Raw genomic sequence first — 23706 nt, 5'->3', positions numbered from 1 at the left:
TTTATTAATCTTGTCATTTGACAGTGACCTGCAAATTTCTTCACAAAATTCCTTCATAACTATAACATGTTGCTTACCCCTCACTTAAACTGGCAGTTGGGGGCACTCAAACACATTTTTCAGTGAGATTTGTAGGTTACTTTTAAAAAGCTATGTTTGGGGTAAGACTTTTTATCCACTCTGGTATGTAGTCTTAGATGTTAATTACTTGTAGCTAAAACAGAGATGTAATTTATACCTTATTTATACTAAAGATAATTTCTTCCACTTGAATGGAATTTTTCTAAGATTGTTTATATTACACAGAGTCCAAAACCACAAAAAGCTATATTGTATTGCCATTTCTGCTACATTTGATTCTGGAGAAGATCTCTGTTGTAGATCTTCACTCTCTAGATCTAATCAAGGAAGAGGCATCTGAGCAATGGATTTGCTCTAGTCTCATTATAGGAGGTGGAGTAAAAGGATCAGAACTGATACACACACATCCAATATCACTCTTTGCCGCTTCCCTGTGTCTTGAGAACTGAGTCCTTAGCGATACTATGATTTCTATACAAGATCCAGGTCTCTGGGAACTGGTGCTACAGCTGGATCCGTTGTCACAACCAGGTGCTTCTTAGCTCTACTGCCAGGTAATGATCCTCTACTTTGTTCTGCTGCAACAGGAGCCAAGGAAGTTCTTGTTTGTGGACTGGCTCTGCTCATAGAGGCAGTTTTCCATTGATGGCTCAGATTTCTGATCCACAAGTTTTGGGTCTTTTGCAATTAACTTCTTAGAAGATGGATCTGATGAGGATTTCAGTACTGACAACACATTATGACATTTAGTCTTGTCCACAAATTCACTTGACACCAAAGCTGGTCTATGCTCTCTCTCATAGCCAACCATACTGTCCAATTGCTGGCCTCCTGAAGGAGTAAGGCTTGTAACCTGTTCTGTCTCTCCTTTCATGCTCTCAGGATAAATGTGCTGCAGATGAAACACCTGGAGGGTGAATGTCCTTCTCTGAGGCAGGTAAGAGAGCATGTTTGTGCATCCAACACTGGAAAAAGCAAGGAGCAAGAGGCGCAACATTTGAAGCCTAGTTATCCGATCTTCAGATCCACCATGAGGTCTTAGTCCAGAGTTGAAGCTTATTAATGTTAAGTAATCTATAATAAAAACTAAGTTACTAAGCTAATAAAACCCTATACTAAGTAACTGCTTAACAGTAACTATTTAAAAAACAGTAGAAGTTATCTAAAAAACAGATAGTTTCTTGGCACTATATAAAAGAAGGATCTGGACCCAAGGTCCAGAGTCATTTCTAATCCATCACAGTTGGCAAGTGGAAGGAACTGAGATGGCTGGAGAGCAATGCCCTCCCTTTTATAGCAAACAGGAAGGGGCACGTGAGCATTCCAACAGGCACTGCTGGTCAGATTACAACATCGGAGTTGCACACAGCCGGTGCATCTCATGAGTGGGAATACGCAGAAGCCACTCAAAGGAGAATTTAGGGTATTCAGAGAAAGAATCATCTCCTTTGTTATTCTAAATTCCTACAGTAAGCTAAGATTGTGTACATACAGTTTCAAGCAGTTTTCGAAGGATATCTATGACATAAGCATAAGACACCAGGACTCAACACAAATAACATTGATTGATAAATAATTAGGCTTACCATATGTCTGGATTTGCCCAGACATGTCTGGCTTTTCGATCTATAAATAGCCGTCTGGGGGAGATTTCTAAAAATCTAAAAACGTCCACGATTTCCCCCCGGTCGGCTATTTATAGATCGAAAAGTGGCGCTGCTCGGCAGCCAAAGCCCCTTCTCAGCTCCCCCCATCCCCTGCAGCCTTAGCACGCTCCCGGCCCCGCAGTTGTCTTCCTCCTCCTCCCCTCCCCTAAACGCTCCGCCCCCCTGCTCCTCCCCCTCTCCTGCTTCCCGCGAATCAGATCTTCGCAGGAAGTCTGAAAAGAAGCAGGGGCAGGCGGGCAGCAGCAGGTAAGCTGGGGCGGGGGGGACGCGAGAAGGAGGGCTCCGGGGAGGCACGGCGCGGCCCAGTCCGGGCGCGGCCCAGTCCGGGCGCGGCCGAGCGGCTCCGGCCCCGGCCAGCCCCAGCCCGGCCCCGACCCCAGCGGCTCTGGCCCGGCTTGGGCCCCAGGGCGGCTGGCCCGGTCCCGGCCCAGCACCTCCGGCCCCAGCAGCTCTGGCCTGGCTTGGGCCCCGGGGCACCAGCTCCAGTTGCGGCCGAGCGGCACCGGCCGAGCACCCCCAGCTCGGGCCCCAGGGTGGCGGCCCTGGTTCCGGCCGAGCACACCGGCCCTGACCCCGGCGGCCGGCCCGGCCCAGGCCGAGCACCTCCAGCCCAGCCCCAACCCCCGCGACTCCGGCCAGAAGGCAGCCCGATTCCTGGGCTCTTGTTAAAGCCGGCCCTGGTCAGGGGACGGTTGGATGTGTCAGGAGTTCGGGGTGGGGGGGGGGGCTGTCAGGGGGGCAGGGGTGTGGAGAGGGGTCGAGCCAGGCAGGGAGCAGAGGGGGTTGGATGGGTCGGGAGTTCTGGCGGTCCTGTCAGTGGGCAGGGAGCAGCTGGATAGGGCATGGGAGTCCCGGGGGTCTGTCTGGGGGCGGGGGTGTGAATATGGGATGGGGGTGTGGATAAGGGTTGGGGCAGTCAAGGGACAGGTAGGGTCCTAGGGGGCCAGTTAGGGTGGGGGTTCTCAGAAGGGGGCAGTTAGGGGACAAGAAGCAGGGAGGCTTAGATGGGGGTGGGGTCCTAGGGGGCAGTTAGTGGCAGGGGTCCCAGGAGGGGGCAGTCTAGGGACAAGGAGCAGGGGGGGTTGGAGGTTCTGAGGGGGGCAGTCAGGGGGTGGGAAGTGAGGGGGAGTGGATGGGGGCAGGGCTAGAGCAGGGCTCCTCCCCCCCCCCGTGTCCTCTTTTTTGATTCTGCAAATATGGTAACCCTAAAATAATACCAGAAAATTATTCTGTTTTTGTACAGTATATTACTTTCTTTTGGAAGGTAGTAATGCATTCAGAAAGATATGCTTTCATGGCAGTATCAAATAATCTATAACAACATATGCTAAACATCTCCGTACAGTTAAAATATATTTGTTACGGTTATGCCATTGTGATTGCCAAGAGACACCAAAAAATTTTCAACCATAGCAAAATGTTAAATGAATAGAGTATAAGTTTCAAAACCCAGTGAGAACACTTTCAAGAAAGAAACCTAAGCAGAAAGCTGAAAGATTTACCATTCTTTAAGACAGACCACATGGCTGCTCTGGAAAATTTACAACCTCAACAAGAAGTAAACTTGTATTTTCAAAGGATCATTGCCATGACAGACCATAACAGCCACAAATGCTTTGCAATGTAGCATTTACAGACAGGGCTAGCTTTAAGATTTTGGAGAAGACAAGCAAGATGATTATTAGGGTTACTTTCAACACCAATACCAGCCTCATCTGTTGCAGAAGTGCAGCCCACCTATCTGAGTAGTTTTCAACATCTGAAGATTTTTTTAAATAATTCTTCAAAAGCATCTGCTGGAGGGATACATATGCACATACTGGTGAATTTTAGGTTATTTTCTTTACCTTCTCGCCAAGTCTACAGAATCCAGAGTGAAGAATTACATTAACACTCAAAATGTAAGCCACAAAGCCTAACCCACCCACTCCTATAATAGACTCTCAACCTCTGGCTGAGTTACTGAAGTCCTCAAATCATGGTTTAAAGACTTCAAGTTACATAGAATTCACCATTTACACTAGTTTAAACCTGCAAGTTACCCCATGTCCCAGGCTGCAGAAGGAGGTGAAATACCCCTACAGTCCCTGACAATCTGACCAGAGGGAAATTCTTTCCTGACCCCAAATATGATGATCAGTTAGATCCTGAGCATGTGGGCAAGACCCACCAGGCAGATACCTGGAAAAGAATTCTCTGTACTAACTCAGAGCCCTCACTATCTAGTGTCCTGTCTCCAGCCATTGGGGATTTTTGCTACAGGCAGTCGCCAATGGGCCACACGCCTTAGTAGGCAGTTTTGCCATACCATCCCCTCCATAATTGTATCAAGCTCAGTCTTGAAGCCAGTTAGGTTTTTTGCCGCCACTGCTCCCCTTGGGAGGCTGCTCCAGAACTTCACTCCTCTGATGGTTAGAAACCTTCACCTAATTTCAAACCTAAACTTGTTGATGGCCAATTTATATATATTTGTTCTGGGGTCCACATTGACGCTTAACTTAAGATCCTCTCTCTCCCTGGTATTTATCCTTCTGATGTATTTATACAGAGTAATCATATCGCCCTTCAGCCTTCTATTGGTTAGGCTAAACATGCCAAGCTCTTTGAGTCTCTCTCATAAGATAGGTTTTCCATTCCTCAGATCATTCTAGTAGCCCTTCTCTGCACCTGTTCCAGTTTCAATTCATCTTTCTTAAACATGGGAGACCAGAATTGCACACAGTATTCGAGATGAGGTCTCACCAGTGCCTTGTATAAAGGTACTAACACTTCCCTGTCTCTACTGGAAATACCTCACTTGATGTATCCTAGGACTGCATTAGCCTTTTTCACAGCCTCGCCACATTGATGGCTCACAGACATGCTGTAATCAACCTATATACCCAGTTCTCTCTCTTCTCTGTCGCTTGCAACTGGAAAGTCCCCAGCTTATAGCAAAAAATTTGTTGTTAGTCCCTAAATGCATGACATTGCATTCTGCACTAGTAATTTTCATCCCTTTTCTATTACTCCAGTTTACAAAGTCATCCAGATTCTTGTCTGTTATTCCAATCTTCCTCTGTATTGGCAATACCAAAAAAACCTTTAACTCTGTGTCCTCTGCAAATTTTATTAGTGCACTCTTTTTGTGCCAAGATCAACAATAAAAATGTTAAATAAGATTGGCCCCAACACCAATCCGAGGAACTCCATTAGTAACCTCCCACCAGCTTGACATTTCACCTTTCAGTTTGACCCATTGTAATCTCTCCTTTAACCAGTTCCTTATCCACCTTTTAATTCTCATATTAATCCCTATCTTCTCCAATTTAACTAATAATTTCCCATGTGGAACTGTATCAAATGCCTTATTGAAATCACCTGACATTTCTTTCAAACTCAAGAAGATACAGGACATCTGCCATGGAAATACAATAAGATAAAGGAGAATATGTAACGTTAACTAACCTAAAAGTTTATGCATATCTGTCTCTTCTTCCTCCCTCATTTTCTCTACCTTGTTTTCCAACTCAATCATTTTCTTCCCCCTCCCTGCCATCTGACCATTTTCCTTATTCTTCTTTCCCTTTTAGCTCATCAATCTTCTCTCCTCTTCCTTTTGAAATTCTTCCTTTGCTCTCCTCTAACTAAATTATTTTTGACTCACCTCTCTTGTTCTCTTCCACATACTGTATTGCTCCTTTTCTATTTGCTCCTCTTTACACTTGATTTCTGCCCTCTTTGATCCTTCTATATTTCACAACTTCTCCTCCTTCCCCTATTCAGTGTCAAGGTCTCCCACGGTGCCTCCTTTCTACTCTTAGACGGGTTCATCCTTCCTCTCTCATGTACGGTCTCTCCTGTCTTCCTCCATTTGTGAGAGATTACTGTAAAGTATCCCAGTTATTTGCTATCTGCTAGGGACATATCTAGAAGCCCAGTGTCCAGTACTGCGGTGCTCCTAAGTTTCATAAAGAAAGGCATGGAACTTGGCTGTAGTAGTCCCCACATCATCATGACCTTCCATCCCTACCTGGCTTTACTGCTTCTGAGGGTGTGGGGGATTACGGTCAGGTTCCTTGACCCTTTGGCTTCTCTGATGTGCCAGCAAGGGAGCTCAGAGCTCCACCACTATTGCTAGGGATTGCCCTGATAATTCCACAGAGAGGCAAACAGTCTGAAAAAAGTTCACAACAGACCTTAAAGCTGTTGGAAACTACTTGAGTAGTCCCTCTTCCAGCCTCACAACCCAGGGGACCCATGTTTGCAGGCCTCACAGACCAGTCCTGGACGACTGTAAAAGAACGAGGTGTAGGAACAACTGAATAAGCTACAAACTGGTATTTTTGTGGAGAGAAGGGAGAAGCAGGGGAGACTCAATGAAGCTTTTCACCTTGATGACCCTGTAACCAGTTAACATTATAACTGCAATTTTTTTGAACACTAAAAATAGCCAAAAGTATTGTTGACATTTAGAAGTTACAAAAATTGACGTTTCACATTTGCAGGCTCCAAAGGCAGACCTTGCCTTTGGTTGTATTTTTCCTTCTGCAAATTTACCGTGAGCATACTTCTCAGAAAGACAACGTATGAAAAAGTGTATTTTGTGCAACAGACTAACTGTTGCACAACAGACTAACTTTACAATTAGTGATGCTCCTCAAAATGAAGTACAAAAGAAAGTATGAACATGAGACCACAATACAACTAACAGAACAATGCATTTTTACTGACTGACACTTATGGGTGGCTGCTACTGTACCTATTTCCAAAAAATACCCTCAATACAATTTAGTTAACACTAAAACTATTGGTCCAGCATCATAGAGAGCTGTATTTTCTTCATTTAAGTGTCCATTATTACTGTTAACGCTTTTGTTATTTTAAAATTCTGTTATATGAACAAGGAATGGTGACATCAAACGTATGGTTTATAATTGTTGTCTATTTTAGTTCTTAAGCAAAAACATTTCTGTAGAAGGAGTTTACATGCTGTAATGGCTGTGGCAAATGTAAAGATACAAATATAATATAGAGCTCTATTGCACAAAAGAATTACCATATATACTTGTTCATTAGCCCGTTCATTTATAAGCCGACCCCCTAAGATGGTTAGGTAAAAATAGCAAAAACTGTATCACCCTTTCATAAGCCAACCCTATATTTCAGGGGTTGGCAAACTTTGGCTCCTGGCCCGTCAGGGTAAGCCGCTGGTGGGTCGGGACGCTTTGTTTACCTGGAGCATTCACAGGCACGTAGCCCCTCAGGTACCACTGGCCGCGGTTTGCTGTTCCCAGCCAATGGGAGCTGCCAGAAGTGGCGTGCCACTTCCCACAGCTCCTATTGACTGGGAACAGCGAACCATGGCCACAGGGAGCTGAGGGGCTCTATGCCTGCAGATGCTCTAGATAAACAAAATGACAATGTATTAGATATTCAATTCAATGATTCCATAGAGTTTAAAATAATCAAATTTTGGTGTAGACCTGTTTATAAGCCGACCCCCGCTCTTTGATGCGTCACTTTTTTACCAAAAATATTCAACTTATGAACGAGTATATATGGTAATCAGCATTTTGGAATAGATGGGTGTGCTATGTTCTTTAAGATCTTAAACAAAAGTAAAACTTTCATTTAAAAGTAAAGTACTTTTAAAATAAAAGTGAAATAGTCTGTTAAGTATTGAAAATACAGAAAGTGAGAGAAACACTTACCAAAATCATAACCTTCTGGAATCACATTGCGGCAGGCAACTCCATGCTTTAAATTATTCTATTTATAAAAAAAAAAAAATAAAGTTTGAGAGCTTCATTTTCACTTCATGACAAACGTTTTTATATAACAAAGGATAAATTAAAATATTTTCTTAAACGTGCTTAGAAGAAATAGTACCTTTGAAACCAGAATATATTTTAAAACAAGTCTGTCTGCCCTCTATTTAAATCTATAAAAACCTTTTATTAAGGATGTCAGATTTTAACAACCATGTAATGAATGAACAACAACAACCACCATTCCATCATACAGAATGCACTGGTAATTTCGTGGCTGTAGTCCACGAAAGCTTATGTTCCATTCTATATGTTCCATTCTATATGCATCCGAAGAAGTGGGCTGTAGTCCACGAAAGCTTATGCTCTAATAAATTTGTTAGTCTCTAAGGTGCCACAAGTACTCCTGTTGTTCTTTTTTTTGGTAATTTTAAGTGACCTGGGATAGATTGAGAAGAATAAGTTATGCCACAACATATTTGTGAAAAGAACAGGAGTTCTTGTGGCACCTTAGAGACTAACAAATTTATTTGAGCATAAGCTTTCAAGATGGCCGATTCCAGACAGTTGACAAGAAGGTGTGAACATGGGGAAATAGATTCAATTTGTGTAATGACCCAACTCCCCGTCTCTATTCAACTTTCTGGAATTGTCCATCTTGATTATCACTACAAAAGTTTTTTTTTCTCCTGCTGATAATAGCTCATCTTAATCAATTAGCCTCTTAGAGTTGGGTATGACAACGTACACCTTTTCATGTTCTCTGTATGTATATACATCTTCTGACTATATGTTCCATTCTATGCATCTGATGAAGTGGGCTGTAGCCCACGAAATCTTATGCTCAAATAAATGTGTTAGTCTTTAAGGTGCCACAAGTACTCCTGTTCTTTTTGCAGATACAGACTAACACGGCTGCTACTCTGAAACCTGACAACACATTTGTGTATGCTAATCTAACATTCAGTATTCTTCCAACAGAATAGTTACTAACATACAACCCAATCCTGCAAATGGCAAAACTGCCTCTGACTTTACTTCGAGCAGAACTGGATCCCTAATGAATAGGAATTACACCTCTACCCCGATATAACGCTGTCCTCGGGAGCCAAAAAATCTTACCGCGTTATAGGTGAAACCTGGTTATACTGAACTTGCTTGGATCTGCCAGAATGCGCAGCCCCGCCCCCCGGAGCACTGCTTTACCGTGTTATATCCGAATTCGTGTTATATCGGGTCGCGTTATATCGGGGTAGAGGTGTATATTGAACATTTCACAACATGAAACATGGAAGTACTAGATACACTATGTCATATTTGACTTACCAAAGATTCATCGTAACCTCCGTGGTAGAACATCACAGACTTCACATTCCAGTAAGCAAAAAGGTTATCCAGACGTACAAGCTGAAGATAAAACAGAATGCTTATGAAGTCAAATGCACTGTGATCTCTTTCAGTACTTCCCATTATTTTTAGGTTTCTCATGGATATTAAAATAGCCAAATGCTCCACAGACATGCACTCTCTCTCCCTCCAGTTTTGATGACACAGAAATAGATTATATCTTTTACCAAGCAAAAGCATAAATCCACAGGAGATGGCTCCTATTCTGACAATGTTTTGTTATAATGATAGCATTCACTGCCTATATTTTACCTTATAGAACAACTTGGTAGCTTCATCATGTAAACATGGGTTCCAATTTTGATCTGAGGTCTGAAAAGGAAAAAGGTCTAGACTTAGTACAATCAAATCACAGAGTCAAACAGACCATACAACAAAAGAGAAAATACACTATGGGCCTAATTCAACACCAACTGAAGTTAAAGGGCATGGGCGGTCTTTTTGATCTGTTTGTACACCACCTACTACAATGGGGCCCCTGCCTATGACTGGGATGCTTCAGTACTACAAAAACTACTACTACTACAGGAGTCTTCCACTGATTTAAGTAGACCAAGCTTTAAATTTCTTAACTAAAACTATCAGACTACACCTTCTGAGGGTCTATATACCTGCAATGACTGTCATGCTCCACTCATGAACCAGAAATTAGCACGATGAAGTTTTCTGCAGGGTGACCTCAATTATTTTTTTTCTGTTATTCTTTAGGCAGATTCTATGGAAAAAGTACTCAAGGGCTCCTGTTTGTAGTTTTGGTGGTAGCTACATGTAGTAGCTTGAGACCAGTAGAAAGTTTATAGTTTGTTGATAACTCTCCATTTTTATATACAATATGGTGCTAGCTCCAGGAGAAGAGTGCTGTGGGGAAGAGCTTATACTCAGTACACAAACAGCATTTTTGTCAGCAAATAAAGCGTAATTTTCTACAACGTTTTTAACATAGTATCCTTAAAAAGTACGTATCTAGAAACAAAAATATGTATGTTAGCATACAGTATGTTATATTAGCACACAGTATATTAGCATACTGATTTCCCTAAGCACTGCCCTGCATGAAATTAAATTCTATTTACATGGAAATGTCACATTTATGATTTACAGAAGCTGCTTAATCAGAGCAGCTCTACAGACAGCCTACCATTCCTGTTAAGTAGCCTCGCAGAACAAAGACAGCACCTGCCACGAGGGAAGCAACAAACAAACAAACGAAGTGTGTTTGTTTCTCAAGTACTTCAAGTTTATATCCTATTTCAGTATTTGTTATAGTGCTGTTTCAGAACGAAGTAGATCAAAGCGCACTAAGGAACTGTTAGTGCATGTCAGCAGTGTCCACATGGACAGTTAATGCACAGCAGACTAATGTGGGGTAGATTTACATCTCACCTTAGTGAGAACTAAATGTTCATGTAGACAAGCCCCAAGTGTGATTGCTGCCTCAACTGTCTGTCCCTCCTCCTCTGAAAAATGAAGTTGCAGGAGCAGATCATGCACTGGGCTATGATGTGAATCTCTCCCAGGAACATCAGGAACCTAACATGGACATCTGTCTTGGGAAATATAACTGAACCAGACGTGCATCTTTTGAACCTTCTGTGAAGTTCTGGTCCCAACATAGCCCCAGGAAGAAACTCAACATAGCTCACTCTAAACTATGTAACTAACTATAACAAGAAACTGGATGAAAATATGCAATAACTAGTTGGAAGACACATGAGGTACTTCCTTTAACTCTCTGCAGTAGCAAAGAAACTGAAGTGATCAAGAGACATGCTCTCTTACAAAGACAAATGATGTAATCTTAAATGTGGTATCACTCCTCCATTCCCCAACAAACACATCTTTTCTATTCAGGTTCGTAGCTTAATACCAGAGATGCCAAATACCATAAGTGGGAAATCACAGAGGCACTCAAAAGAGAGGTTATTTCCCTTACGGTAACTGAAGTTCTTTGAGATGCTTTTGCCCACCCAGATCCCAGTGCACGAGCTCGCAAGCTTTGAGCCAGCAATGTCTGTTGGGGGCGTGCATATGCCCTGTATGCCTTCAGGCCCCTGAACAGGTAGATCAGCCCCAACCACTGCTCAGTTCCTTCACCAATACAGAACATCCTGGTAAAGGACTCTTCATCAGTGAGGAAGGAGGATGGGTCATGGGATTCCTGTGGAGAAGAGAATCTAGAAGAATCCCAGTTACTGTAAGGTAATTAAACTCTCTTCCTCAAGCATTTGTCCTTAGAGATCCCACTGCAGGTGTTTAGCTAGCCGTTGCCTCTAAAGGAGGTGTGTGTGTGTGATAGTCCTATGTAAATAATGACCTGCTGAAATGAGCACCTGGATTTGGAAGCTGTCACAATGGAGTAGCAACTGGTAAATTTAGGAATAGAACTTCAAGTAGCTACCCTACACAATCTCAGAAATAGGGGCTCCACGACAACAAGATGCCAATGTCACCTGAGCTCTAGTAGAATGTGCCCTAACTCCTCAAGAAAAGAGTAGTTTATTCAATGCATAGGATATCTTAATGCACTCTGAAACCCACTTCAAGGGCCTCCAAGAGGCAAACAGCTTGATCCTTAAATTTGCCACCTATAGCCACAAAAAGCCTGACTGATCCAGGAAATTGCTTCATTCTAGAGAGAGAAAATGATATAGCTCTGTGTAAATAGAGCGTATGAAGTTTGGTCTCCCCAGAAGAGAAATGATGCCAGGGGAAAGATACCAGCAAATGTATAAATTGATTTATGTGAAAATCAAACATTTTTGGTAAAAATTTTGGGTATGATTTGAGAATAGCCCCAGCCTTACAATGTAAGGAGGACCCATTATCAAAGCCTGTATTTCATTCACAAAATTATAGCTATTAAAAAGGCACTTTTATGGCAAAATGGAATAATGGACACAGTAACATGAGATTCAAAGGGAGGATCCATTAATAATAGAAGTAGCACATTCAAATCCCATGTAGAAAAAAGATCCTTAATTGAATGAAATATGACTTAGTCCTTTTAGGAATCTTGATACAGTCAGTCAGATTGGGGACGGGAGGGAGAAAAGCAGATGACCCCCAGTTGGCAGATGAAACGGAAATCATGGTCAAATGCAATCTAATAGCAATAAAGTCTAGAGAGTTTCAGGGACACACGTAATTCAAAATAAAATATATAGATGACTAAAGTGTTGAATATGCCTCTGAAAAGCCCACAATGAAAAACTTTTTTTTAATTGAGCTTCATATGTTAGCCTTGTCAGAGGACTTTCTGCTCTGAATCCAAAATCTTAAACTGCCTCCCAACAGCTTTTATCAATAGAATTTAACCAGCTAGTCTGCGTGCTGGTAGATGTACACAGAGTACCAGAGCATAGTTCTGTGAAATTTATGTCCAGAACATTTGGAAATGGAAGAAGTGGATGGACTGATAGGCGCATCAGGTCAGAAAACGAAAACTCATGAACCCAGACTGGAGTTATCAATATTATATAAGCCTTTTCTTGTTGTATTTTCTTGAGGATTCCAGGGTTTAACGGAATGGGGAACAAGAGTACGGTAGAACTTTTCCCCACCAAGTAAGAAAAGCAGCTGCTAATGAGCCTGGACTTAGTCCCCCTTGGGAGCAAAACAAGGAGCACCTCTTGTTTGCATCAGTAGCAAAAAAAGTCTATGACTTATCACATTTCAGGATCACCTGACTCAGAATTTAGTCTTTAAAATCTCACTCATGGGTTACTAAGCAATTCCTACTGAGATGATCTGCCAAATTGTTCTCAGTCCCTGGCAGCTATTAGGCTGACTTGAAAAACGCACCATTCTCACAAAACAATCATTTCCAGACAGAGAAAGATTTTTGCCCCACTTGTCTGTTTATATATTTCATCACCCTCATACGGTTTGTTAGAATCTGGACAGTGATACCTCAAAGAAGGGGTAGGACAGTCCTGAAGGCTAAACAAATAGCTTGGAGTTTAATACATTTATGAGTAATCAAGATTCCATCCAAGACCACAAGCCCTTTATCTGGAGTTTGTCTAAATGAGCTTCCAGTCCTGCTTGAATGTGTCCATCACAAGAGTCTGAGGATGGAGTGAGGGGGGGATTTTTTTTTTTTTGGCTTGTTTGGAGTTTACACAAAGAGCTGCTAAATGTATCATTTCACTGTTTTCCGAAGCATAGTCCGCCACGCACACAATAATAGGGGAGAACAGCTGGGCTTTTTGGGTGTGGGGTTTCAAAAGAAGAAAACATTCGTAAAAGCACAAAAAATGGTAACATTTCTGGGGCAAGGGGGGGGTACCAGACACTACTTTTAATTCTATTTTCAAAGTTTGACTGGTTTACCAGGATTGTGCATCTCTGAATACATGGAAAGGCAAAAAAAGATTATCTAACTGCTATATAAAGAGCTTATGACTGTTCCTCATACAAAAAAACTGTATCATTGCCATCATTTTAGGGCTCTCTGTAAGCTTTTTTCTTACTTTCCACTGGACTCACTGACTTAGACAAGAGACCATTCAGGACTTTTTCTCCCTCCTTTCCTCTTCCCTTCCAAAAAAGTTCATCTAGTTACTCATTTTCACCACCTCCCCTCTTTTGGAGTACATTCTGGAATGGTGGCAGCTTCAATACTATAATATAAAATCTGAGCATCAGACTACAGTACTTAAACTCCAATTATGGTTAAAAAAAGTATAAGTACAGTATCTACTTGGGATATGGTGGTTGCAATTTTGTATGCAATTTAAATGCTAGCATCAAATTTTGCAGCAATTTGTGTTTGGTGGTACAGTAGTCCTGAGTGAGAAGTGAATTAAAAAGCTCTTCCTCAGTGTTGAAATCTGGGTCTAGGATTAGAACCGTGTATAAAGAGCCCAAGAGTGTGTTTAAACATACCCAGATGAGTGGGGGGCAGCTATTAACATGGAGTATAGATACAAGGCAAACCTCTGGGACAGTTAGAAATGAGCTCTAGAAGCTGTTAGCCTTTGTATTTAGGATACTGGGATACTGGCAATTCCTATGATTAATTCGAGCTGTCAGGAATAGTAGGGCAATAGGATTTGTCTACACAGTGGGGCAATGCACGCTTAAGGGCATTCTAAAACATACCAACATGTTGCACACTAACTAGCCCATGTAGACCCTGCTGACACATACGCAGTTCCGTAGTGCACATTAACATAGTACTGATTCAACAGTAACACACACTGTGATGCTGGCAGACCAGGTGCCAGCTCATGCCAGAGTCCAAGGCCAATTCACTTGTGTATTAGTATAGATCAGTGTACCCAAACTGTGTTCCGCGGAACACTGGTGTTCCGCGCAATATGAATAGGTGTTCTGTGAAAGAATCATAATTTTTAAAAAGGGTCTTTACATTTTTTTTAATTTTAAATTTGGCATATTTGAAGTGTTATGCCCTTCTGAAGCGTAGTTTACAACTCTTTTCGAATGACTATAATTTAACATAAAACTCTTTTTCCAGTTATTGATTGGTCTCGTATTGAATATCATGGCGTAAAGAGAACATGGCACGCAAGCATGTTGATGTCTACCCCTTTCAGGCACGTTTCAGTTAGTGACGTCGTACTCCTTCCGCTCGAGGCTGCACGAACTACAGTGGTATGCACACACCATTCTCTTTACACCATGTGAAATAAAACATTCACTCAACACGTTCAAACCTGTGGGTCTTTACCGTGTGTGCGATAAGCACAACTAAACTAGCTTCACTTGAAACAATATAAATAATTTGTGACAAACAAAATTTGACAAAAATCAGTATTTCTAAATATTGTTACTAAACCTAATCACCATGGATTTGTGGCTAAAAGAAGGAACTTTGAAACGAAAAGCAAGTTCTTCTGGTACTCCAATGTGGCCGAAATAAACAAGCAAAATATTGTGACACTTCAAAGTGAGGATGAACAATCGCAGTCTTTTGTTGCCGAAAAATCTGTTAGTACTAGTGAGTTATCCAAGGTGAAAGAATTTCCACCGAAGTATATCAAAAAACAAGACGCAGCAGGTGTTAAAAGACCAAAATGAAAGTATGATGAAAGTTATTTGTCTTTCGGTTTTACGTGTGATTGAAATAAAGATGTTCCTGATACGCAGTGCATTGTGTGCAACAAAATACTAGCAAACAGTTCATTGGCTCCTGCTAAACTTCGTAGGCATTTGGAAACCAAGCATGCTGAATACAAAGACAAAGATATAAGTTTTTTCCAAGAGAAAAAGTGTGACTTGGAAATTGTAAACTTTCAATTATTAAAATTGCTAAAACAGACAACAAAAGTGCAACAGAGGCATCTTATCGAGTAAGTTACCGTATAGCGCTTGCCAGAGAAGCTCACACTATTGGAGAAACGCTTATCAAGCTTTGCGTGAAAGATATTGTAACGTGCATGTTGAGCAAGCAGTCTGGTAAAAAAAATTGACGCTGAACAGTTGACAAATAATACTGTTGCACGCTGTATTAAAGATCTTGCCGATGACACAGAAAAAGAGCCAGTTTGCCAACTGAAAATTTGCCATGAGTATTCATTGAAGCTAGATGAGTCCACTGACGTTTCAGGACTTGCGGTACTACTAGTATTTGTCCGATACAGATTTAATAATATTATTGAAGAGGACCTGCTCTTATGTGAATCTCTGCAAAGCAACACAACTGGAGAAGAAATATTCAACTGCATTAACAATTTTATCAGAAAGCATGAAATTAGTTGGGGAAAATGTATTGATGTATGTACTGTCGGTGCTCGGGCAATGATCGGGAAGATGAAGGGAGCTGTAACGCGAATCATAAGTGTGGCACCAGAAAGCACCAAGAGCCATTGTGTTCTACACAGACAAGCACTTGCAGTTAAAAAAATACCAGCATATCTGAAAATTGTGCTCAATGAAACAGTACAAATTATCAATTTTGTCAAATCTCGACCACTTCAATCCAGGTTATTTAAAATTTTGTGAGAGGAAATGGGTAGTCAGCACAAAGCGCTTCTTTTACATACGGAAGTGAGTTGGCTATCCAGAGGAAAAGTGCTTGTGAGGCTTTTTGAGCTTCAGAGTGAACTACTGGTATTCTTCACTTCAGATAATTCAGGACAAAAATTTAATGACTGTCTGACAAATTCCTCATGGCTAATGAGACTTGCGTATCTTGCAGATATTTTTGCAAAATTGAATGAAATTAATCTGTCGCTGCAAGGAAAGAATGTGACCATTTTTACTACAATGGATAAAATTTCCTCGTTAAAAAAGAAACTGGAATTCTGGGCATCTTCTGTAGAACAGAATAACTCCAACTGCTTCCCTACAGTACATGAATTGCTGACTGAAATAAATTCTACAGTCCATGAAGAAGTTTCCAGCATCATTTTACAGCACTTACGTGACTTGCAGGCCTCTTTATTAGAATATTTTCTTACAACTACTGATGATAATGCTTAGGTTCGAAATCCGTTTGTAATTACAGCCAAAGCAGTCGGCTTTACTGCGCACGATTATGAAAGCCTAATTGACTTAATTTCTGACTCTGATTTGAAACAAAAATTTAAGGATCTTCCGCTGAATAATTTTTGGAGCAGCCTAATATAAGAGTACCCTAAAGTGGCTAAACATGCAGTTCGAGTGCTCCTTCCTTTTGCTACAACTTGTTTGTGAGAGACGGGAATTTTGTATTATACTGCAACAAAAACCAAATATAGGAATAGACTTGATGCTGTGCCTAACATGAGAATTCAACTTTCCAGCATTATTCCTAATATTAAGCGAATTAGTGATAGAAAAACGCAGAAACACCAATCCCATTAATTCCAAATTTGTATTTCTGTTTATAAAAATAGATTTTCCTAGTAAAAATCTAATTTGTTTGGTGTTTGTGTATATATAAAAACAGTTTTTTTTAAGTAGAACACTGTTTTTAATTGACTCTTGCATTTGATTTTTGTACTACTTTATACGCACTTTCCAGTTAGAAATTGTTAGTTCAAGTTATTTTAAATTTGTATTTTTGCTTTGTTTTATAAAATAAAATATATTTGAGCATAAATAAGGCAATTTTTTATTTGAAAACCGAACGACTACAAAATAATATGATAAGTGTTCCGTAATAGGCTAAAAAGTGTTCCGTGGCCAAAAAAGTTTGGGAAAACCTGGTATAGATCAAAGTGATTGTTAAATGTATAAGAGTGATTTGGAGTTTAAACTTCATGAAAACTAATGGGATGTTACTTGCATTGTTTTCAATTATTTATATCCTGTTATAATGTAGTAGCAAACATTTACATTGTGTGTACCCCTTTAACTAAATAACCCATCAAACAAGAAAGAAGCCTTGTGGAATGCAAATGAAGAACTTCAACAGAAAAGTGCTAATTTCAAAGCAAATGGTCAGTGTGTGTGATGATTAGAGGTCAAAGACTAAAAATGCATTCCTCACTCTCCATCATCAACGAAAAAGTCCACATGGGTAGTGACACTGTCATTTTGTTTTCTGTGAAAAGCAGCTGTAAGTATGGATTCAAGGAAAGATCCTGGATTTCTGGACTGTTTGGACTCTTACAGGAAGTGTACCAGATGCAAAATGAAGCTCCCCAGAGACAATCTGGGCACCCTGAAAAGACTTTTGGGAAAGTGGCAGATTATATCACTGCCACCATTTCGAATTACAAACTGTGACTCACCTGTGCATATATTTTACCTGCTTTAACCTCTCAATAACTCTCATTTCCTTTTCTTAGCTAACAAACCTTTAGTTAGTTTACTAAAGATCTGGCTATCAGCATTGTCTTTGGTGTAATATTAAAGTACCAATTGATCTGGGGTAAGTGACTGGTCTCTTGGAGCAACCTGATGTGGTGTGATCTTTGGTTTAAGTGACCTTGTATCACGAAGTCCAGTTTGTCTGGGTGGCAAGATGAACTGGAGAATCTATGGTGTCTGTGACTCCATGGAAGACTGGTATAGTGATTCAGGAGTTTACATTTGTCACTGGCTTGGTGAAATATAGTTACAGAACACACCACCAGCTTGGGGTATCTGTCCTGTTTTCTGATAGTCTGCCCTGAAGTATGCACTCACAGTTGTGAGCCAATCCAGACAGCGTGACACATACTAGCGACCAGCATTGTCTACACCAGAGGTTCTCAAGTGTTCTCAGATGTATTCTGCAGAAGCGTGAAAAAGCAGAGTGGAGAGCAGTGGCTACTGGCCAGGCGCCCACATCCAAAAGCAGTGCCGCTGTTACCCCATAATTTGACATTCCTGAGTGTACCCCAGAACTTAACACTGCAATCAGTCATTTTGTATGTTCAGCCACTGCCATCTGAAAACCAAATATCACATAGCAAGGAATAATCTTAGGCCTTTGTGGGGTAAGGTCAGACAACTGCATATTTACAGTTTGTTAATCAGAACGGGAGGATGGGATAGAAAATTATGGAAGAGAGTGAGTGAATAGCGACCTTGGTTTTAGGTGCTCCTGATATATTGTTGTTATGGCAAGAAATACTAGAAATGTCTTGAGATAATGAGCAGTTTGTTGAAATTAGGAGAATTGGTGACAAAACAGAAGTTATTATGCTGACCCACTAGGAGTCATAGGTTATGTGCTTTGTCAGCTATAAAAGACAGGTAAAAATAAATACCTGGGAACAATACAAGGGAGCTTTTCTTCGGGCAAGGCACTGACATCTAAACTCCCCATCAGCTGGACGGAAAGAGGGCCCCTGGAAGCCCGGCTAGTGATCACTAGAAACCAGGCTATGGGTAACTATATCTGGGACATCCTAAACCTATTAGGTAGGTGTCGGTGTACATATCTATATATCTAACAAATAACAGTTTTAGATAAGAGCATGCTTGCGTGTATCAATCATTTATCACATGCATTGTTTTATTCCTAGATTAATATTATTATTGCTAGATTAATATTCTTTAAAACATGATGAGTCTACTGGATACTTTCAAGTATAAAATTGAATTACCTGCAAACTGAGATTCTGAAGTGAGATCCCAAATGACAGGGGATTATCTCGATTTGTGATCTAATAAGAGGAAAAAATACAAAAAGAATTACTTAAAATCAGAATACATAAAGAAAGGGAAATAAACAATTTGCAACATGTGAATAACTGCTTGCATATTTATGCAGTCTTATTTTATGTACTTTGAACTCCAAATTTATATTTACATTTACCAAATGCTCATCTCTCATATTTATTTATTTTGGTATTTTTTTAGAAATACATAAATCAATGCTATTTGATTTATTACACAGCATATATCCTTAGAAAAGACAAAAAAAAACACACACGAAAACTGCTGGAATGTTAGAAGTTCATTCATAATGTGGAAAGTATAAGGAGGGGAAAAGAAACTAACTGGGGGTCATCCATAATAATTGAAAATAATACACAAGAGCCTAATATTCTATATATACAGAAGTACTTACATCATCTTCATATCGAATATGAATGTTGGAAATTTTCACCTGAAGATTTTTGATGACCTGAGTGACTAGTTTTTCTACAAAAGTGTCTTGTTTCTCTTCTTGTCCTTTATCTAAATTGAAGCACAGGGTGTTTAAATATATTTTTACTCAAATTAAGTATGAGAGAGAAATAAAATTGAATGGGAAATCATTTAAATATTATAAATTTTGTAACTAATTAGACTCCAGGAATCAGCAATGGTAGGAGCGTAATACTTCCCAACTATAAAAACCACATGCTGAAGTGATTCCATATACCAGAAGCTGTACTTGCTGCTATACTGTACTGTAGTTGTATTAAACACTACCCTTCAGTTTACTTTCATAACGTTTATATCACTGTCCTCAGGGCTGGTGCTACCATTTAGGCCAACTAGGCGGTTGCCTAGGGTGCCAAGATTTGGGGGCGCCAAAAAGCGGCGCCCCCAATTTTTTGTTTTGTTTTGTTTACAGTGGCCGCTGGGCTGGGAGGGAGAGGGAGTCTGAGCTGCCAGCAGGCAGCCCAGGGGTTCCCCTGGGTCAGCGCTGCCGCGCGGATCCGGGGGGGGGGGGGGGGGGGGGGGAGCGGCCGCGGGGCGGGGGGGAGGAGGGGCGCAAGGTGGAAGTTTCGCCCTTGCACTGGCCCCGACTGTCCTCTAGGGCCTCATCCTGCTTAAGTTGCCAGTGATGTAGTAAGGGCCAGATTTTTAAAGGTATCTGAAAATGCAGACAGGGACCTAATGGGATTTTCAAAATCCTGCTAGGGGTTAGGCACCTAGGGGGCCTTTCAAAAGCTGCTAGCATCTATCTACACCTTTAGGTGCCTAAATACCATTCAAAATCAAGCCGTAAGTATCATCCCTCAACACCCAACAAATTTGCAGTAGAAAATAATAAGGCACTCTATACGTTGTAGAATTAGCCTTTAGGGAGGCATTGCCACAAAGATACAAGGAGATTCTGTGTTGTTGGAAGCAAAATTAAATTTGCTTCATATCAGAGAGAAAGTGAGTTTGGCAGACAATTGTAAAAAAGGTGAATTGTTTTTCCAAAGCCCTGTTTGTATCTATTCATGTTTAGTTTTGAAACTTTATGCAGTAGATGTGTCCTGAAAGCCTCATAATGTGACTGAAGTACCAACTATAAGAGCTGGACTATCCCTAGTGTCAATATTTATAAACACAGAAACTTTGGAAGTAAAGTAAATATCCTGCACAAAAATGTACAGTAGCGAGTAGCCATCAGTTTTCATAGCTACTAGTTAAGGGACATTAGTCAATTTACTATATGTTAGTGCACATAACTAAAACATTTTTAAAAATATTGCAAGGGCAGCAACTAATCTGCTAGAATCCCTATTCAATTAGTTTAACATCAGGCAGTTTTTGGAGTTAAAAGATCTAACAATACATACTGCGATGTTATTTGTTTTTCCTCCTTACCCTGGTCAGCTATTTTCTGTTTTGCATCCTCTATTCTTTGTAGTTCCCTTTGCTTTGCTTCTAGGAGCTGTCTGTCTTCCTTTTCAGCATCATATTTTATGCCTATGTAAAGAAGGGAGAGAATGTTAAGACATAAGTATTATATATACACACAGGGAAACCCTGCTATAATGTGCCCCGAGATAACGCGAATACGGCTATAACGCAATCATAAGGTGACTCCCGCCACCCCAAGTGCCCACAAAAAAAAAAGGGGAGGGGGGGCAGCCAGAGTGCCGCTGAAGCACACACAAAAAAAAGAAAAAGCGGCCGGAGTGCCACTGAAGCGCGCGCGTACACACACACACACACACACACACACACACACACACACACACACACACAAAAAGAAAGAAAGAAAGAAAGAAAGAAAAAGCGGCCGGAGCACCACCAAGGCACACACACACAAAAAAGCAGCCAGAGCGCTGCCGAGGCACATCAAAAAAATAAATAAATAACTAGATAAAAAAAGAAAAGAAAGAGCGGCCAGAGCGCCGCCGAAGAAAAACAAAGAAAGGAACGTGCCTTCCCCACTGCCTCTTCCCCTCTACCCCCTGCTTCTCCTTTTGGCAGGAAGAACCATGCTCCTCCCCAGCTGCTCCTTGCTCCTCGCTGCCCAAGAGAAATTGACCGGCTTGAAACTGACCGGCTTGAAATGGTAAAATTTTGGTAACCCTGCTATACCGCGACCCCGCATTTATCACGATTGAAATTTTTGGACCCCAATCATCGCGTTATAGCGGGGTTTCACTGTATATGTTAAAATTCTGAAAACATCTTTGAAGATAATTTTGATGAAATAAAGAAACATCTCTTTTGAACATATTAAACAGAAAGATTTAATAATACAGTAAAAGAAAATCAAATATGAAAAATATAACTTGGGTCAGGCAACAGCAACTACTGGGAATAAGAGTAATGGTATACATCATCTATTACTGTGATTTTTAAAATAGTATTACAATAAAATAAAGCTCAAAGATATACAGTTTTCCTCTCACTCAACTTACTGGCTGTCGGCACTATAAGCAAATAAACTCCATCCAGAACAGCCTCAACTGGTTGAGTATAAAGGTATTTCCATGGGATTTGTAGATTAAGTTGACCTACAGTATATAAAAGAAAAGTTATAACAATATGTAATGAAATTTGATTGAAAAGTATGTTACAAGTTTTTTTTTTTTTTTTTTAAATCTAAAATTGCCCTAACACGGTCAAATGCATGTTAAGTACTTTTCACAGCAAACAGAAAAACAGTCTGTGACAAGTTTACAATCTTTAGATATATTACAATTTTTTAGAAATAGCAACTAGCAGGGTAAACACATGAGTGTGGGAACAGGATGCGATAAGATAAGGAAAGATAAGGCCAATAGCAACAGGATTGGACATTTTAGATATGTGCACATCTTGCTGGCTCAATAAAAATATTTTTAGGTATTTATTTTTATTGTAAGCTTTATGGAAAAAGTGCACTTAGGGATAAATTTGAATGAGGAAAAAATACTGGATTGAGATTCAGCACTTTTCCTTATAAAATATTTGCTTTTTCAATTCAATGACATTGTAACAAGTAAGTCTTCTCCCGGCCCTCAAAAAACCCACTGCCATGCCTACAGTCTCTTTTAGGCAGTTTTTTTCCCTCAAACATAGGCAAAATAGTTCTTCGAGAACATGCAGGGCTATCACTCCCAGCGTATTTTTCCCCCTTTACATCTCAGTCTCTCTCAGCCTCCCAGGCTGGGGTGAAGGCAGTGGTCCTTCACAGGAGGAAAGGCAGAGGACATTTGTTTTATGGGTTCCATTGTGAAGACAGGGGAATTGACCGAGCAACTGGTGGCTGCAGAATGAGAGCTACAGATGATTCAGCAAGAAAAAGAGCAGCTGGCCGGAGAACATCAAGCCACTCAAGACAGGAAGAAAAGTCACTTGAACCTCACGGGTCGGTGAATTTGAGAACTTAAGAATCGCTATGTGCAGATGTGCTGAAGCCTCAGTGTGCAGAGAAGATGCCCTTCTCAAAGTCCTGGAAAAGATGATGTTATGAGGATAGTGCTCTGGGGAGGGTATGGATTGTAATGTTGGCTTTAAGGACTGTGGGGTATTTGGGGAATACTGATGTGTATGAATTTGTACGTAAGAGTTTATATCAAGTTTTGTGTGTTTTGGTTGGGGGAAGGGGGCGGGGGTGAAAGCAGTCCAGAAGGGTCTCTCACATAAAAAAAAAAAAACCTGCCTGCGAGTTGTTTGGTTCTTTTAAAAAGGGGGAGAGAGGAAGAGAGGTACAGTATGTTACAGGATGGCTGGCTGCCTGTAACTTAAGTAGGTCCAGTCCCAGTTTCCAAAACAGGTGCTCCCAGTTGGGGCCAATTAAGGGAGCAATGTTGCATCCAGGGCTATGAAAGGTCAGAGACAGGCCCAGTGAGGGGCAACTGGCTGAGAGAAAGCCAGGAAGCTGCCAGAGTCCCCAGGGAGGAGAGACAGTGACGTCTGAAATGCAAAGGGTACACTGAGGTACTGTTTTGTTTGTTTGAGTTTGGAAAATAAACCTGCCTAAAGGAAACAGAGCATGGCAGTGAGTCCTTAGCAAGCTAGGGAGAAGCCCTGCCTTATGACAGTCACTAATTCTTGTCAATCAACAACCAGTCAATTTGTGTTCTGAGGAAACCTCCCAAAGTCATACAACATGCCAGTGATGGGAAGCCTGCTGAAGTGTTCGCACACTACAGGAGGCATAAAGAAAAAATCTAAATTATGTAGTTGTTGGGTATTTTTGTTTTTAATATACAGTGTTATTTTATATTTTATTCATTCTCAAATATTTGATAACTAGGCAAATCTTCCTTATATCT

At 40.8% G+C, this 23706-nt stretch overlaps 1 protein-coding gene across 5 annotated transcripts in view; it reads right to left on the bottom strand.

Moving 5' to 3' along the window:
• VPS13A (vacuolar protein sorting 13 homolog A) overlaps positions 1 to 23706 on the bottom strand; it is a 271263-nt gene that overhangs the window by 232299 nt on the left and 15258 nt on the right. For all 5 annotated transcript variants that reach the window (XM_034774370.1, XM_034774372.1, XM_034774371.1 and 2 more), the window contains exons 4-10: positions 21865 to 21960; positions 20816 to 20917; positions 19356 to 19465; positions 18889 to 18948; positions 9158 to 9217; positions 8825 to 8905; positions 7442 to 7499 (exon numbers count right to left, since the gene is read on the bottom strand). In XM_034774370.1, coding sequence (XP_034630261.1) covers positions 7442 to 7499; positions 8825 to 8905; positions 9158 to 9217; positions 18889 to 18948; positions 19356 to 19465; positions 20816 to 20917; positions 21865 to 21960 — 567 coding nt within the window. The remainder of the gene's footprint in view (positions 1 to 7441; positions 7500 to 8824; positions 8906 to 9157; positions 9218 to 18888; positions 18949 to 19355; positions 19466 to 20815; positions 20918 to 21864; positions 21961 to 23706) is intronic.

The sequence above is a fragment of the Trachemys scripta genome, chromosome 6, assembly GCF_013100865.1.
Source record: "Trachemys scripta elegans isolate TJP31775 chromosome 6, CAS_Tse_1.0, whole genome shotgun sequence".
NCBI classification, from domain to species: domain Eukaryota; kingdom Metazoa; phylum Chordata; order Testudines; family Emydidae; genus Trachemys; species Trachemys scripta.
This window is presented reverse-complemented; position numbering and strand designations above follow the sequence as displayed.